Source organism: Canis lupus, chromosome 30 (genome assembly GCF_048164855.1).
Source record: "Canis lupus baileyi chromosome 30, mCanLup2.hap1, whole genome shotgun sequence".
Classification (NCBI taxonomy): domain Eukaryota; kingdom Metazoa; phylum Chordata; class Mammalia; order Carnivora; family Canidae; genus Canis; species Canis lupus.
Genome location: NC_132867.1, coordinates 38,115,546 through 38,131,740, shown reverse-complemented (window position 1 = coordinate 38,131,740; position 16,195 = coordinate 38,115,546). Strand labels below are relative to the sequence as shown.

The window sequence follows — 16,195 nt, the reverse complement described above, 5'->3', positions numbered from 1 at the left end:
TTTTGAGGAGTATACTGTTGACTTCCTCAGAAATCCGTTATGCCACCCAGACCTAAAGCACTAGTAAGAAAGGCAGAAGAGGTGAATGTGAGCTTTCTGGTCTGAGCATTGCAGGGTTTATATCATGAGCTGTTTTTTCTACTCTTGGTACAATTTTCAGGAAGCCAACATGTCTGAAGTTTGTTTTTTTTTTAATTTATTTTTTATTGGTGTTCAATTTACTAACATACAGAATAACCCCCAGTACCTGTCACCCATTCACTCCCACCCCCCGCCCTCCTCCCCTTCTACCACCCCTAGTTCGTTTCCCTGTCTGAAGTTTTATTAAAGAAACTTGCAATACATATTTTTTAAATGAAATACATGAAGTCTTTATTTATTTTCCTAGGTGTCTTGTAAATATTAATCATGTCCTCAACTACAACTGGAGTCGTTTTAGAAATGGAATTCAAATGATTTTTATTTCTAGATTTTAGCAGAACTTGTCAGAATTTTACTCTGCCTCATTTAATTAATCCTCTATTTGCCAAGCTATGATCATTTCTTGTTCCCTTGGGGGCAGGACCTTACCTTATGGTCTATGCACTGGACTGGAACTCAGTAAATGCCTATGAATTCAAACACAACAACTATTTATGACTGTTTCTCATTATGGGCATGGTGCTAAGAGCCCTCGCATACATTTTCTTTGCAAGACCCAAAGGAGAAATCTGTAGTCCAATGAGATTATATGGCTGTCCCCACGTGCCCTCTTCCTCTGGCCATCCCTTATCAGCCTAGTTATAGCCATCCATTCAAGATTAATTCACGTCGTAGGCATAATCAAATCTTCTTGAGTGGCTAATATCCCTGTCTTAACTTTGAAGATGAGACGACAGAGTTATAGATCTGCCTGCAGAAAATTAAATATTTAGAGATTTAAATATTTAAATATTGAGAAAAGTGTCTCTCTCTCCTCCCTACCAATGTCTTCTTTTGCCACTTTCCCTAGGATTCATTCATCCTAGGAACCCACATTTGGTGTGTGTTTTTCCTCAGGCTATCATTTTCTGTCTTGCTGCCCTTTAAGGAGGAATTTTCCTGTTCTTTTCTACATATTCTCAACGTTTCTGAGACTCTGATACACCAGTGCAGCTGAAGTATCAGGAGAAACCTGGAAATAAAATCGATCCCTTCTCACTGACCAGGGTTTGGGAGGGAGTGACACATAATAGGGTGCACATAGAAATTAGCAAGTCAGCTCAAACAGGATTAGATCATTGTATTGGAGAATCTGGTATCCAATAAAAAGGCAATTGACAATTGATGAAAAGTAAATATAGTCAGTTATTGTAGCTCATATAAAATATTGAGGAAAATGTTTCATAAGGAAGCAATATTCATCCTCTTTCTGAGAACAGGCGTTTTTGGCTGAGCATTAAGGGGAAAGCTTTAAAGAAATGGATTTGCTTCACTACCTCACATGAACTTCTGATTATCTTTTTTCCCATTTATCTCTTTTTCTCTTACCATTTCCACCTCTTGAACTTGTTAATAATGTTTGAATTAGGCACCATCTATGGATAAGTGATTATGGGATTCACAGTACACGCCTCTGTAGGAGGCATCTCACACCTCTGGAGACATCCAATCATGCCCTCCTCTGTAGCACCTACGTGTAAGCTTTCCTAACCTACCACACTAGAAGTGACAGCCAGCCCCAACACAGCCTGCTCTCCTGCTGGGAGCAGGGCTAGCCTTTGCCACTCTGCAGAGCCTTTGGCTTCCTCACCAACTCTATGACTCACTATGTTCTTCCAGACTTCAGGCTCTTCCAGTGGTTTTCTTAGAGCTCAGAACTCCCTAGCATCCCTATGTGGAAATGCACACAGACTGCTCTCAACAAGAATATCCTATTCCTGACTTAGCCTCTTATGGGGCCCAGAGATGGATGATGGACAAAACATCAGAAAGCCCTGCATAGGTGGTCTCACATTTTTTATTAGGAAGGAAGGTACCAGCATCATTGGGACTATTCTCACTTATTAAACCCATTGCCAAAACTTTAAGACAAAAAAGTCACATTTAATATCCAGTTACATATATTATGAAGAGAACAAATAAACTCTTCTATTGTTTAAGTTGTTTGGTTGGCAACCTTCTGATTACACTTCCAGGAGCCAAAAAATGGTGCCTAATTATGGCAGTCATCAGGGGACTAGAGTGGCATCAGAGGATGATAACACCAGGGCAACTAAATTTCCCAAATAACCAACAGGAACCCCTAGACAGCTTGACTATTATTTCTCATCCTTATCTATAGAGAAATGTCATTCCAAAAAGAATAAGTTTCTATAAACAAACCTTTTTACTTTGGCTTTTGGTTGATCTTGTATATAAACAGTGAAACAAATGTTGGTTGCTGCAGAAGAAATTATATTTTTATCATTGATTTTAGCCATGCCTTGGGTGGCAGGTAAAAATTACATAAAATGCTTATTTTGGAGGTAGTCAAAGACCAATTGTACCTAATAGACAGGATGCTTATTAAGTTTTAACAAAAAGCTATGTACTCTTCACAGAAAATCCTTAGTTTGTAAATATATTTTAATGCTCTGTTGATGCTTAATGTTCAATAGGAGCAATTGTTATAATTTGCACATCATTAAGCTTTGTAAAATTAATTTGGCAACAACACAGCCTTGGAACATTACAGAATACAAATATACACAGTCTTGGGATTGTCTCCTCAGATTGCTAGGAAGCAAGCCAAATTCCCTCTGAAATTCTAGAAGGATTAGATTTTCCCATGATTTTCTGAACACAAGACAGGACTGGTATGAGTGAGGGTGGAGGTGGCAAAGGGGCAGTACGGTGACAAGAGCTCATGAACTCTAAAGCATATATGCACACCTGGGGAATCTGTGCAAGGGCCCTATGGTCTCCCTTTAATCATCTGACACTGTGTATACAGAAGTTGGATATTTGACAATGGGAAATTTTCTGATTTTATTTTTTATTTAGGGAATATGGGATCTGTGACAACAAAGGGATATAGTTTACATTTGCACCCCCTGATTAATTGTAGAGCTGGTGTTGCAGCCCATGCAGCCTACTGACCTACACAAGGTTTATTTAACAGCTTGGAAGGGTAAAAGTAAGCCTTTTGTGCATTTGGTTGCTTGTAACTGTCAGCATGAAGTGTGAGGGAGCAGTGCTGGACTCCAACCAGAGGCACTGAGCTTGAGCCTCTACTCACCCGCCTGCCACTCTGACCCCAGTGAGTCACATAGTCTATACCTTAGTTTCCTTGTGTGGGTCCACTTGTATAACAAAATACCACACTGGGTGGCTTAAACAACAGATCTTTATTTCTAATAGTTCAGGAAATTAGGAGGTCCAAGATCAAGGCATCCTCAGACCCAGTGGCTGGTGGGGACCCTTTTCCTGGATTTTCATTGTATCCTCATATGGCAGAGAGAGAGAGACCTCCGGTCTTTTCATCCCCTTATAAGGGCACAAATCCCATTCATGAGGGCTCCACCCTCATGACCCAATTACCTCCTAATGTCATCACATTAGAGGTTAGGATTTCAACATATGCATTCATTGGGGGGGGGGGGCACAGACATTCAGTCCATTCTGTCCCTAGCCCCACAAGATCCATTTTCTTCTGAAGTGCAAAATACATTCACTCCATCCCTATAGCCCCATAAGTGTTAACTCATTGCGCCAGCTACTCCAAAGCCCAAAGTCTTATCTATGTACCAGCTGAATTAGGTATGGGTGAGACTCCAGGTACATTCATCCAGAGGCAAAATACTCTCCAGCTGTGAACCCACAAAAGTTATGTTTCCAAAATACAAGGGTGGGACACACATAGGAGAGACGTTCCCATTCCAAAGGGAAGAAATAGAAAAGAAGGAAGGATTGATGGCTCCCGTGTAAATCCAAAACGTAGCAAGACAAATCCCACTGGATCTTAAGGCACAGGAATAATCCTCTTTGGTTCAATGCTCTGCCCTCAAGACCTCTTGGGATTGCAGTGTATTCCAGACTACTGAGTCAGCCCACCCCACAGCTCTCTACAGAGGCTTTGTCCATTTTGCAACTCTGAAGGGCAGAGTAGAATCCCCAGGGCTCTACCAAGCAGGGGTCTCCATGACTCAGCTTCCGGAGGTCCTACCCTCAGGGCTTCAAGTGGAGGCTGTCTGACCTGTTGAAACCCTGGTGGTGGTGACCCTGATGATCTCAATATCCTTCAGAGCCATTCTTCCCTTTTCTTGAAGAACAGGACGAGTTCAGGGCCAAATAGCTCAGTCATCCTGTCCTATAGAATCTAAGGACTCAGAGAACCCCATTTAACTCTATCCCATCTCAGTGTCCTTCAGTGCAAACTGGCAATGCTCCTGCTGGTGTGGCTGATTCAGACACACTTTCTCCTGTTTTTGCAATGGACGGGCTGAGAATTTCCCAAATCTTCAAGTTCTGGTTTCTCTTTGTTTAACAATTCCTTCTTCAATTTACTTCTCTCTTTTTGCATTTTACCATAGGCATTCAGGAGGAACCACAGTGCCACTCTTACACTTCACTTAGAAATCTTAGCTAAAATGTTTAATTTCATCGCTTGCATATTCTACTTTCCACAAAACACTAGAACATAAAGACAGTTCAAGCAAGCTCTTTGCCACCTTCTGGCATGGATTGCCTTTTCCCATTATCCAATGCCATGTTCCCAATTTCCATCTGAGGCCTCACTAAAATGGCTCTTACCACCCATATTTCTAGTGACATTCTATAAGTAGTCATTTATATGTTTTCTTCAGGAAAGGGAGGCTTTCCCTCCAGCTCTCCCCTACTTCCTAAGCCCTCATCAGAATCACCTGTAACAGTTCTTTCATGGGATCTCAACTTTTTTGGGATCAACTTCAAAACTCTCCCTACTTCTACCCAGTTCAAAGCCACTTCCACATGTTTGGTGCTTGTTACAGCAACACCCTACTTCTCAGTACTAAGTTTTGTATTTGTCTGCTCTAGTTGCTGTAATGATATACCACACTGGTTGGCTTAAATAATTGACACTTATTTCTCACAGCTCAGAAGGCCGGAAGTACAAGATCAAGGTCCAATAGATCCAGTGTCTGTTGTCTTCCTGGCTTACAGATGGCCACCTTCTTGCTGTGTCTTCACATGGTAGAGAGGGAAAGTTCTTGTGTCTCTTCCTTTTTTTTTTTTTTAATAAGGAATGGCATTAATTCTATCATGAGAGCCCTACCCTCATGGCCTAATCTAATCCCCTAAAGACTCCACTTCCAAATACCATTACACTAGAGGTTAGTACTTCAACATATGAAGTTTTGGGGAACAAATATTCAACCCATAATACTCCTCATTTGTAAAATGGATCTGATACCAGCCTACCTATATCATATGGCTTCCTTAAGAGGTGTGACCTGTCTGAATCTACATCTCCTGAAGTTCCACAGTTCTTGCCTCATGTATTGTGAAGTTTTGTTACTAAGCTCATAAATGTTAAGGAATGTTATGTCCTCACAATGAATTGATCTTTTATCATTATGAAATTACCTTCTTTATCATTGACAATATTCTTTCCTCAAAAATCTATTTTGTCTGATATGAATATAGCCACTCGAGCTTCCTTGTGATTAATATTAGTGTGGGATAACTTTTCTGTCCTTTTATTTCTAACCTACTTGTATTTTTATATTTGAAAAAGATTTATAATAGGCAGCATATAGCTGTGTATTGCTTTTATATTCATTCTTACAATCTATGCTGTTAATGAGGATTTTAGGTCATTTACACTTATTATAGTTACTAATATATTGATACAGGTTTAAATCTGTAATCTTGCTACTTGGTTTTTTATTGTCCTATTTGTTTCCTTTCTATTTTTTTTTTTTTTTGCCTCTTTTGGATTAATTGAACATTTTTTCCCAATAATTCCATTTTATTTGTTTGGCTGGCCCATTAGATTCATTTTACTCCTTATTTTGTAATTTCAGTGATTTCTTTAGGATTAAAAGCATATATATCTAACTTACCACTTTCCACTTTTTCTAGTGATATTTTTTACTGTGCATATAGTATAAGGACCTTATAATATTATGCCTGTTTTTTTCCCTTCTCAATATTTGTGCAATTATTGTCATACATTTTATACTTTTGTAACATACTTTTATATGTTACAAATCTCACACTATGTCATTATCTTTTGATTATCAATGGAATAATTTGATGGGATTTAGAGAAGAAGAAAAAACCATATATTTACCTATGTAGTTACCAATTCTGGTACTTTACATCCCTCTATGGACATTTATATTTCTATCTGGTATCATTTCCCTTCTGACTGAAGGACTTTCCTTAACATTTCTTATAGCACATGTGGTTCTACTGATGATTAATTCTTTTAGCTGTTTATATTTTGAAAAAGTCTTTATTTCTTAGTTTTGAAATATTTGTTTGTTGAGTGTAGAAATCTAGGTTGACTTTTTTTTTCTTTCAATGCTTTAAAAATGCTGTTGTACTCTCTTCTTACTTAGTATCTTAGCTTACGCTGCAATAACAAAAATATGATAGATTCGGTAGCTCATAAATAACAGAGATGTATTTCTCACAGTTCTAGATACTGGATATCTGAGACATTGGTGCCATCATGGTGGGGTTATGGTGAGAGACCTCTTCTGGGCTGCAGATTTCTCATTGTGTCCTCACATGGTGGAAGGGGGCAAGAGAGCTCTCTGGGGTCTCTTTTATAAGAACACTAATTCCATGACCTAATCACCTCCCAAAGGCCCCACCTCCTAATACTCTCACCTTGGGGATTAGGTTTCAGTGTACAAATTATGGTGAAACATTCATTAGCATTTGGATTGTTTTTAACAAGAAGTCTGCTAACATCATTTCTTTTGTTTCTCCACATATAACATGTCCTTTCTCTGACTACTTTTAAGATTTTCTATCACTGGTTTTGAGCAATTTGATTATGATATGCTTTAGTATGGTTTTCTTCATATTTTTGTGGCTCAAATTCATTAAGATTCTTGGCTCTCTGTGTTTATAGTTTTCATCAAATTTGGAAAAATTTCAGCCACTATTTCATCAAACATTTTTCTATTGTGCCTCCTTTCCCTCTTTTAGCAATTCTAATTACATGTGTACGAGGCTGCTCCATGTCGTCCTTTAGCTCACTAAAGCTTTGTTAAATTTTGTACTCTCTTTTCTCCCTGTGATTCATTTATTAATATATCTTCAAGTTCACTGACCTTTTTTTTAAAGATTTATTTATTTATTTATTCATGAGAGACACAGAGAGAGAGAGAGAGAGGCAGAGACACAGGCAGAGGGAGAAGCAGGCTCCATGCAGGGAGCCCGACATGGGACTCGATCCCAGGTCTCCAGGATCACGCCCTAGACTGGAAGGCAACGCTAAACCACTGAGCCACCCGGGCTGCCCTCACTGACCTTTTATTTCTGAAAATCTAGTCTACTATTAATCTAATCCAGTGTATATTTCATTTCACATATTGTAATTTCACCTCAAGTTTGACTTGGGTCTTTTTATATCATTCATGTATCTATTTAAATTCTTGAAGATCTATAGTTATAAACAGCTATAATACAATTATAATAACTATTACAATGCCCATATTTGCTAAATTTAATATCTGTGTCAATTATAGGTCAAATATGATTGATTGAATTATATTTTCTTTATGAAAGAAATGCTTCTCTGGGCTTTTTTTTTTTGCATTCTTGAAATTTTTTTTCTAACAGTTTTTTTGAAGTTTAATTTACATACGATAAAATTCATGCTTTTAATGTGTGCAATTCAATGGCTTTTAGTATATTCATAGAGTTACACAACCACCACCATTATCTAATTTTAGAACATTCATCATCATCACCCAAAAAATCCTTATACCCCATTGCAGTCATTATCCATTCTGTCCCAACCCCACCCTGCCCCCTGGAAACACTAGTCTACTTTCTGATTCTGGATTTGCCTATTCTGGAAATTTCATGAAAAGGGAATAAGTATGTAATCTTTTATGATTGGCTTCTTTCACTTAGTATAATACTTTCAAGATTTATCCAAGTTAAAAATGTATTATACTCCATTTCTTTCTATTGTTGAATAATACTCTCTGGTATGGATACAACACATTTTGTTTATCCATTCACCAGTTGATGGATATTTGGGTTGTTCTTATCTGGGAAATTTTTATTGGATGTAGAACATTATGAACTTTACCTTATTGAGTACTGGATATTTTTACTCCTGTAAATATTCTGACTTCTGTTCTGGGGTGCAGTTCCTTAGTGAAAATTTCATCTATATGAATTTTGCTTTTAATATTTGTTAGGCAATACCACTGTGGTGTTCAATCTAGGCCTAGTTATTCCCCACCACCAAGGTAAGACCCTGATGTACTGTATCCAATGCTCCATGAATCTTGAGGTCTTCCACTCTGGTTGGTAGGACAGGCACTATCCCCAGCCCTGTGTAAATGTTGGGCACTGTGACTTCCTATCCATTCAGTTAGTTCTTTATCTAGTTTCTGTTAGCTTCCCACCATGCGTGCACAGATCTGCTTGGCTAAATACCCATGTGAGATGCTCTTCAGATCCCCAGCATTCTCTCTGTGTGTAGCTCTGTCCTACGAACTCCAGCTTCTTTCCAGTCTCTTGGGTGTGAATTCTCAACTCTGTCCTATGAGCTCCAGCTTCTTCCCAGTCTCTCAGGTGTGAATCCTCAACTCAGGGAAGCTGCTGGCCTCCTCCTGGGCTCCCTCTCTGTGCCAGGGCCTGGAGACTCTCACAAAAAAATGTAAAAGCCCTGCAATAATAAGCTTATTTCATTTGTCTCCCATATTTCAGAGGGCCTTGTACTTCATAACCTGATGTACAATGCCTTTGAGACTGTGGTTTCATATACTCCATGTGTTCTTAGGTCATTTTGGGTAGGAGGGTAAATTTGTTTTTGTGACTCTATTTCAACAGAAAACAGATGTACCATGACCCATAATTAAAAAGGTTAAGCTACTTCATGGTAGCTGTCAAAGCTGCTGCACAGAGAAATATAAACTTTCTACATATGACATCTCTATATATGAGATGTCGATATTGATATTGATATATTCCTGCATTTTGGAAAAAGATTAGCTGTGTCTTTTGTTTCTTTTGGTAGATAATATGTTAATAACTGTGCCTTTAGGAAATCCATGTGTGCCATTTACCTCCTTGAATGTGGGAACATTTATGTCTCCTCTCACAGGTGATCAGCGAGTTTGAAGCCTCTCCTGACTCATTTTCCTACAGAATTCCCAACCTGAGTCGGAACCGTCAGTACAGCGTCTGGGTGGTAGCTGTGACTTCGGCTGGGAGAGGCAACAGCAGTGAAATCATCATGGTGGAGCCATTAGCTAAAGGTGTGCCACTGTAGTAAAGACCTCATTTCCCACTCTAATTGGACTGTGTTTAAATCCCTATTCTACCAGAAATAAAGCTTACAATGCCCTAAAAATCACTAGAAAATCAGAACATCACGTGTTATCACATTTCAGCTTAAGAAATAAGGTTGCTGCTAGTTAGCACTGGGCTTTTATGCAAATCAGAAAAGAATCCTTCTAGAAGTGAACATAGCACTGAGAGTGAGTGGCTTTACAACTCAAAGTGTCTTAAGGAAAGTGAGGAAAAAGAGCCTCCACTCACCCCTTGGGTGGGTGAAAATCACTACATACCAACTTCCCAAGGAAATTCTACTTTCATCAAAAGCAATCATCATACTTCTTAAAGAGGAAGTGCTTATTTTAGGGTCTGTGGAATTTGGAAATTTATGAATATAAGAAAATCTTTGGCTCTTCTTCCATTGATGGAATGCTATAAAAAAAAAGACCTTAATTAACAGTGGGAAGTCAAAGTCACCAAAGAATAAAAGTTCCCAAAAATTAATGTAGAATCAGCACACTGAAATGTTATACTGGTCCTAAAAAGCACGTATAGGCACAGAATATTCTTATTCTACTTCTGTTAATTGCTACCACCCAGTGTTTAGGGTACCACTAAATTACCAGTTTTCACTAGTAAATATACTAACATCATAATTCCAGGCCAGCAGGAGATGCCTCCTGATTTTGGAATACACCACATTGGCAATTGGTTACTAACAAGGCTGCTAGGTGCCTAAAAGAGAAAAGAGAACATTCCAAGATTGCAATTTTACCTCTAAGAGATCTTGATAACATGCTTATTAATGTGATAATTATGAAAAGGTCAGAATACAATAGTGAGGGAGAAAAAGAGAATGCTGTCACATTTTTTTTACAAAATTGCAGATAAAAAGTAAATATGTTGTTGGCAAGGAAAACAAATTCATGGATTTTTTTTTTGTTTATTGGGGCTCTTTGATTATGATATCCAGCCACCCTGAACACACACTCTCACATTTAGAAAGCAGTGATTATCAATGAGTATAAGGATTGTATCATGGGATCAAAGCAAACCAGCAGCATGAGATGCAGGGTTAGGCAATAGCTTTACCTCGTCTCTACTTCTGTGTGTTGAGTGTCAGGCAGGCAGTTGGGAAAGTCATTTTTCTCAAGAGACCTCCAGCAGGAGTCAGATATGGAGAGGGGTCAGCACCCAGATACCCATCTGGGAAGAACCCACCTGGGAAATAGAGTCAAGTCCTTGAGTAGTTTTGCGGAGTATCAGCTTGCTCTGGGGAGGGAGAAGCACATGTTGCTGGTTTGCTTTGATCCCATGATACAATCCTTATGCTCATTGATAATCATTGCTTTCTAAATGTGAGAGTGTGTGTTCAGGGTGGCTGGATATCATAATCAAAGAGTCCAATAAACAAAAAAAGATCCGTGAATTTATTTAACTTGCCAACAACATATTTACTTTTTATCTGCATTTGTGTTTAAAACTGTGACAGCATTCTCTTTTCCCCCCTCACTATTGTATTCTGACCTTTTCTTAATTATCACATTAATAAGCATGTTATCAAGATCTCTTAGAGGTAAAATTGCAATCTTGGAATGTGATGTCTATGACTGCATCTGGCCTGGCTACGCTTTCAGAGGGAATGTCCCAGAAGACAGTATCCCAATGTATGGCAAAGGTGGGGCACATTGCTTTGCCTCTGGAGGACTTGTGTCTTGGTGTCAGCTTTTATGTCTCCCTTAAGAAGGTAGCTCTAAGAACCTGTCAGTTCCAGGCCTCTCAGTCTTCAAGGAGAACCCTGCTGACAAAGGTCCACCTGGGCTTTTTCCTCTCTGCTCCTGCTACTTTGGGACTGTGCTGATGTCACATGTCTCAGGCCAATGCTCCTGTTGGAGTATCTGAATCTCTATCCCAAGCAAACAGTTGCTTCAGAAGAAGCTGTTCAGAAAACATTCATTTTTTCTTAACATTTGTGCTGAAGATCAAGTTAATTCAATAAAGTCAGGAAAGTTCCACAAAATTGATAAATAGAAGCTGTTCCTGTTTTACTTCTCCATCTTTTGGGGCTTTATACTTTGTGTAGTCTATTCTCTCAGATATTAAAAGTATATTTTAATGTGTGATTTTTGGAGTTAAGATAAATTGCTTAATAAAGTGCTCTGACAAATAATTGGGCTCATAGAAAACACAGCTTGGGGCTGCTAGGCTTATGAAAACCCAAATATTTAATTTGGGCTCCTCAAGTTTAGTCAAAAGATGGGGGAAATGCCACAATAGAAATTTTCAGCTATTTGTATGTTCTTAACAAATAAACCTCTTTTACATATATCATTATTTGGCTATGCTGCATTCACCCTTTTTGGGAGTGTTACTATATGGGGGAAGGTCATTTTGGCTTTTGTATAGATGAGGCTGTGGCATAATTGGGTTTCTGCTGTGTTTGGTGCCCCAGCTCCTGCACGAATCCTGACCTTCAGTGGCACAGTGACTACTCCATGGATGAAGGACATCGCCTTGCCTTGTAAAGCTGTTGGGGACCCTTCTCCTGCAGTAAAGTGGATGAAAGACAGGTAACCAGTAACCTAATGTATGCCTTTAGTGAAACTCTAGAGATTACATCAGACATACCAAGTTGGGTCTAGTGGTCTAATTTTCTATCCATTGACACTCATGAAAATTCCAGGAAACACCAAATCTTCTGAGATGGAAGAGGAGGTGTGGGCATGGAGTAGGATCTTGACTTTAGCACTAAAAAGGTCTGGCATTTTGTGTCAATCTTCCATAAATTCAGATCCTTTAAGTTCAACAGAACGCTTGCAAGGAAAATAGTCTGACCAATCCAATCATCTCTGTACTTTATCATGTGAATTTCCCATATAACTGAGATAAAGAAGGCCAATGTCACCTGAGACCTGCCAACTATCTTTCTCCTTCTAAGATAACGGTTCAACCAACCCTACCTCAAATGCTCTGAGAAATAATGTCAAGAAATGGAATGCATTAGGACTTTGCTAACATAAAATCTGGTTTTGCATACTCAATAGTAATTATTAGAATAATCGCAGCCAAGATAGGAGGCAGAAAGTGGGTGAGATGTATTCTGTCCTATAACTTTTCTAAGTGCTTTCTCTATGTTCAGAGGAAGAAATTAGGATATAAATTAAGGGCTGACAATTCACTAATGAGCATGGAGATTTGATATAAAATGGTTTCAGAGGAGTGCCTATTTTAAACAAAAGCCCTTAAAAGACATAAACTATTGAAATAACAGTCTTGGTCCAGGGACCACTTTTCTCCTCTTTTAAAATCAGTTTATCCAAAGAAATAAATAAGCTCCCAAGGTCAGGCATCCTGCCTAATGTGGGGATGGCTGGACAGTTGCCACCATGGCTGCAGTTACAATGGCGAGGGAACTCTTTTTATTCTAGGACCAACTCATCACCCTCTTGAGAGACCATGGTTCATGGGGTCAAAATCATTAACAACTGTAGATCTAAGCAAGTCTACAGGAGATTCCCACATTTAGTTGTCCCTATGTGATTGTGTCAAAATGGCACTTCTGTCCCAGAAGGAATTCCCAAGAGGAAGTGGTTGGTGCCTATATGGTGGAGGAGGGAGAGGCCCATTCAGCATGTGATGAACATTGCCATATGTGAGAGCCAGAATCCAAGCCCCTGGCACAAATCTACCCTCCACATGGCGTGTTTTACAATGAATGAAATTCAGCTATTTGATTGTTTTTGTCATGTAATCACAATTTAGTTCCAAATGTGTTGTTTACCTCAGAGAGAGTCTTTATGCTTTTCCCCAGCCTCAGCTAATTTGGATTGTAATTTCTTTAATCTGTGCCCTTTTCTTCCTGTGAGGTAGTAACGGGACACCCAGCCTAGTAACGATTGATGGGCGGAGGAGCATCTTCAGCAACGGGAGCTTCATTATCCGTACAGTGAAGGCGGAAGATTCTGGCTATTATAGCTGCATTGCCAATAACAACTGGGGATCTGATGAAATTATTTTAAATTTACAAGTACAAGGTACAATAATTGGGGACTCTTCTTAATGATATTTTTATATGCATGCCTATATGCAAAGAGTAAAATTGAACAAATTTAAAAATCAGCCTTTCTAAAGAGCTAATTGCTATTTTCATATTACAAAAAAAAACATGTTCGTTTCAGAAAATGTAATGCAGCAAATCAAAAAACATTCATAATCCGAAAGATAACACTATTCATATTTTTGTGCATAGAGAGCCTAGTCTCATTTTTCTTTATGTGTGCATCGCTAAGTTCTTGATAATTTCAGCTAATTGCACGGTTTAGTCTACATATGTGTCAGTAGAACCCAGAAAACACACACACAAAAACAATTAGTCTGAACTGAAGTCTGTTATCTGCTGAGTAACTAAACTTTTATATGTAATGTACATTAAGAGGTCATCAGATGAAAATCTAAGCATATTGCTATAACAATTAGTTGAATCTTTAATACAGCATATGTGGTTTTTTCTTGCTATCAAACACAAAAAGCACGTGACAAATTCAAGATAATTAAATTAAAATTGTACCTAAAATCCCAAATGGCCATTGAGCGGGTTCATGTTTGGGTGCACAGCCATATTTTATTAGTAGAAAAATCAAAGGGTATGTATGCTTCTTTGGACTTAAGTGTTGTCACATTAGTAAATCAGAGAGAGTAAAAATAAAATTGGTATTGGGAGGGAAGAGGAGGAGAACAACCATATTTTTTAAAAAATAATGCAATATTGGTCTGAAATTCCAAGTAAATTGGAGTCGAGGGAATTCCATTGTGTTTCAGAAAATTGGCATGATATTGTGACTCTAACAGACAGGTCAGGTTTTCCCACCTTTGGGTTAATATATATGGGCCTTTCTCAGAGGAAAAGAGATGAGCATTTTATGGGAAGTTTCTATACAATTTGGATAACCTGATTCTGAAATCCTTCAATGTTTCTGTCCTCGGTGCTGATCCAAAATAATATTGAGCCCCATTAGTTAGAAGTATGTATTCTTCAAAACCTCATATGAGTGTGCAAGTTCACGTGCAGACACCCAATGGCACACCTTTGATTTTCAGAGCTGTGTGTAGGTGTGTGTGTGTATGTGTTGCATCTTGGGGGAGTAGCTTAAAAAGTGAAAATTTTTGCTATTCTTTTTCCCACTAGCCACTGTGCCCTCCCCCACTCCACCTCCCTTAAATTTCCCTCACCCAGTCTTCCCTCCCCTACTCTCTCCTCCCCCTTCGCATCCCTGGGAACAGAACAGCTAAGTGGATGCCATTTATCTTTTTCCCTTGGATCATGGCTGAAATTCAGAGCAATGCACACATCCTCAGTAAGCGTAAAGAAGATTTCAATCAGTGATGAACGACTCAGAAATTCAAGGAATCAGTGAGGAAATGAGTTAGACATAAATCCAAGGAGAAATGCAGTTGAATTTTCATTAAATAATAGACTCACTCTGCTCTGTCTCTTTAACCAAGGACCTCAACTAAATAGACATTTTGACAGAAGTGAATTGCATATTTTGGCAACCTAAAACACTTATTTAATAAATGGCTGTTAAAAATGATTTGGTAAATGGCTGTTAAGGCAGATTAAAGATGTGAAAAACTAATTCTTGTTTTCTAAAAACTGTTTCCTATCTAGTTCCACCCGATCAGCCTCGGCTTACAGTGTCCAAAACTACATCTTCTTCCATCACGCTCTCATGGCTCCCTGGAGACAACGGGGGCAGTTCTATCAGAGGTAATGAGCAATAGGTGCCCACAGTAGTTGATTGTCACTATCCTCAGGCTGAGAAGTGACACATCTCCATCAAGTAATTATTATGTGTCAATTATAATTAATGGTCCCACCACCTAAACAGCAAGCCACGCGTCTATTTTTATGGTATTTACCGAAACCCATCATTCATCCAAGGCATCCCATTCACAAAATTACCATTGTGCATCCAACCCGAGAGGAAGATTAATGAAGGCAGGAAAGAAAGAATTTGGTAACCTCCCCCCCCCAAGATTCTTCTTCCCCATGTTGTCAACACTCCATCATTCATTCACTCCTTTACTCAATCACTCATTTGAATAATTAATAATTACTAATTTAATTAGTAATTAAGCAGTTACTGTTATAATTTTTAAAGCACGAAAAGATGGAGAACCTAGAGTTTAGGTGAGAAATGATCCATTTGCACAAAGCTTTTGAAAGTAGTCCATAGCAGAAAAGAATAAAGGAAGTCTGTTCTGAGGAATGAGATAGCATGATAATTCTGCATAGAGTTGGAGCAAGCTGTGGCCACAGGAAAGGGAGAGAATCCAGAGCAACAGACAAAAGATGCACATTATATGGTCTCATTCATTTGGGGAATATAAAAAATAGTGAAAGGAAGTAAAGGGAAAGGAGAGGAAATGAGTGAAAATATCAGTGAGGGTGACAAAGCATGAGAGACACCTAACTCTGGGAAATGAGCAAGGGGTAGTGCAAGGGGGATGTGGGCGGGGGGTTGGGATGACTGGGTGATGGACACTGAGGGGGGCACTGGGCAGGATGAGCACTGGGCAGGATGAGCACTGGGTGTTATGCTATATGTTGGCAAATTGAACTCCGATTTAAAAAAGTAAAATAAATTAAAAAAAAAAAAAGAGTTGGGGATGGGGGCTTGGTCCTAGAGCATGGGCGGGGAATTCCAAAGAGAGAGGACATTCCTTCTTCTGAGTGAGGAGG

The 16,195-nt window shown here is 38.8% G+C and overlaps 1 protein-coding gene across 2 annotated transcripts in view; it reads left to right on the top strand.

Annotated features, from left to right (window-relative positions):
* The window catches only part of DSCAM (DS cell adhesion molecule), a 732,791-nt gene that overhangs the window by 661,584 nt on the left and 55,012 nt on the right, over positions 1-16,195 (top strand). Inside the window, exons 21-24 of one of the 2 annotated variants that reach the window (XM_072807037.1) lie at positions 9,281-9,434; positions 11,906-12,023; positions 13,324-13,487; positions 15,122-15,220. In XM_072807037.1, coding sequence (XP_072663138.1) covers positions 9,281-9,434; positions 11,906-12,023; positions 13,324-13,487; positions 15,122-15,220 — 535 coding nt within the window. Of the gene's footprint in view, positions 1-9,280; positions 9,435-11,905; positions 12,024-13,319; positions 13,488-15,121; positions 15,221-16,195 lie in introns of those variants that run through there. The other variant, XM_072807038.1, reaches the window with a different exon arrangement.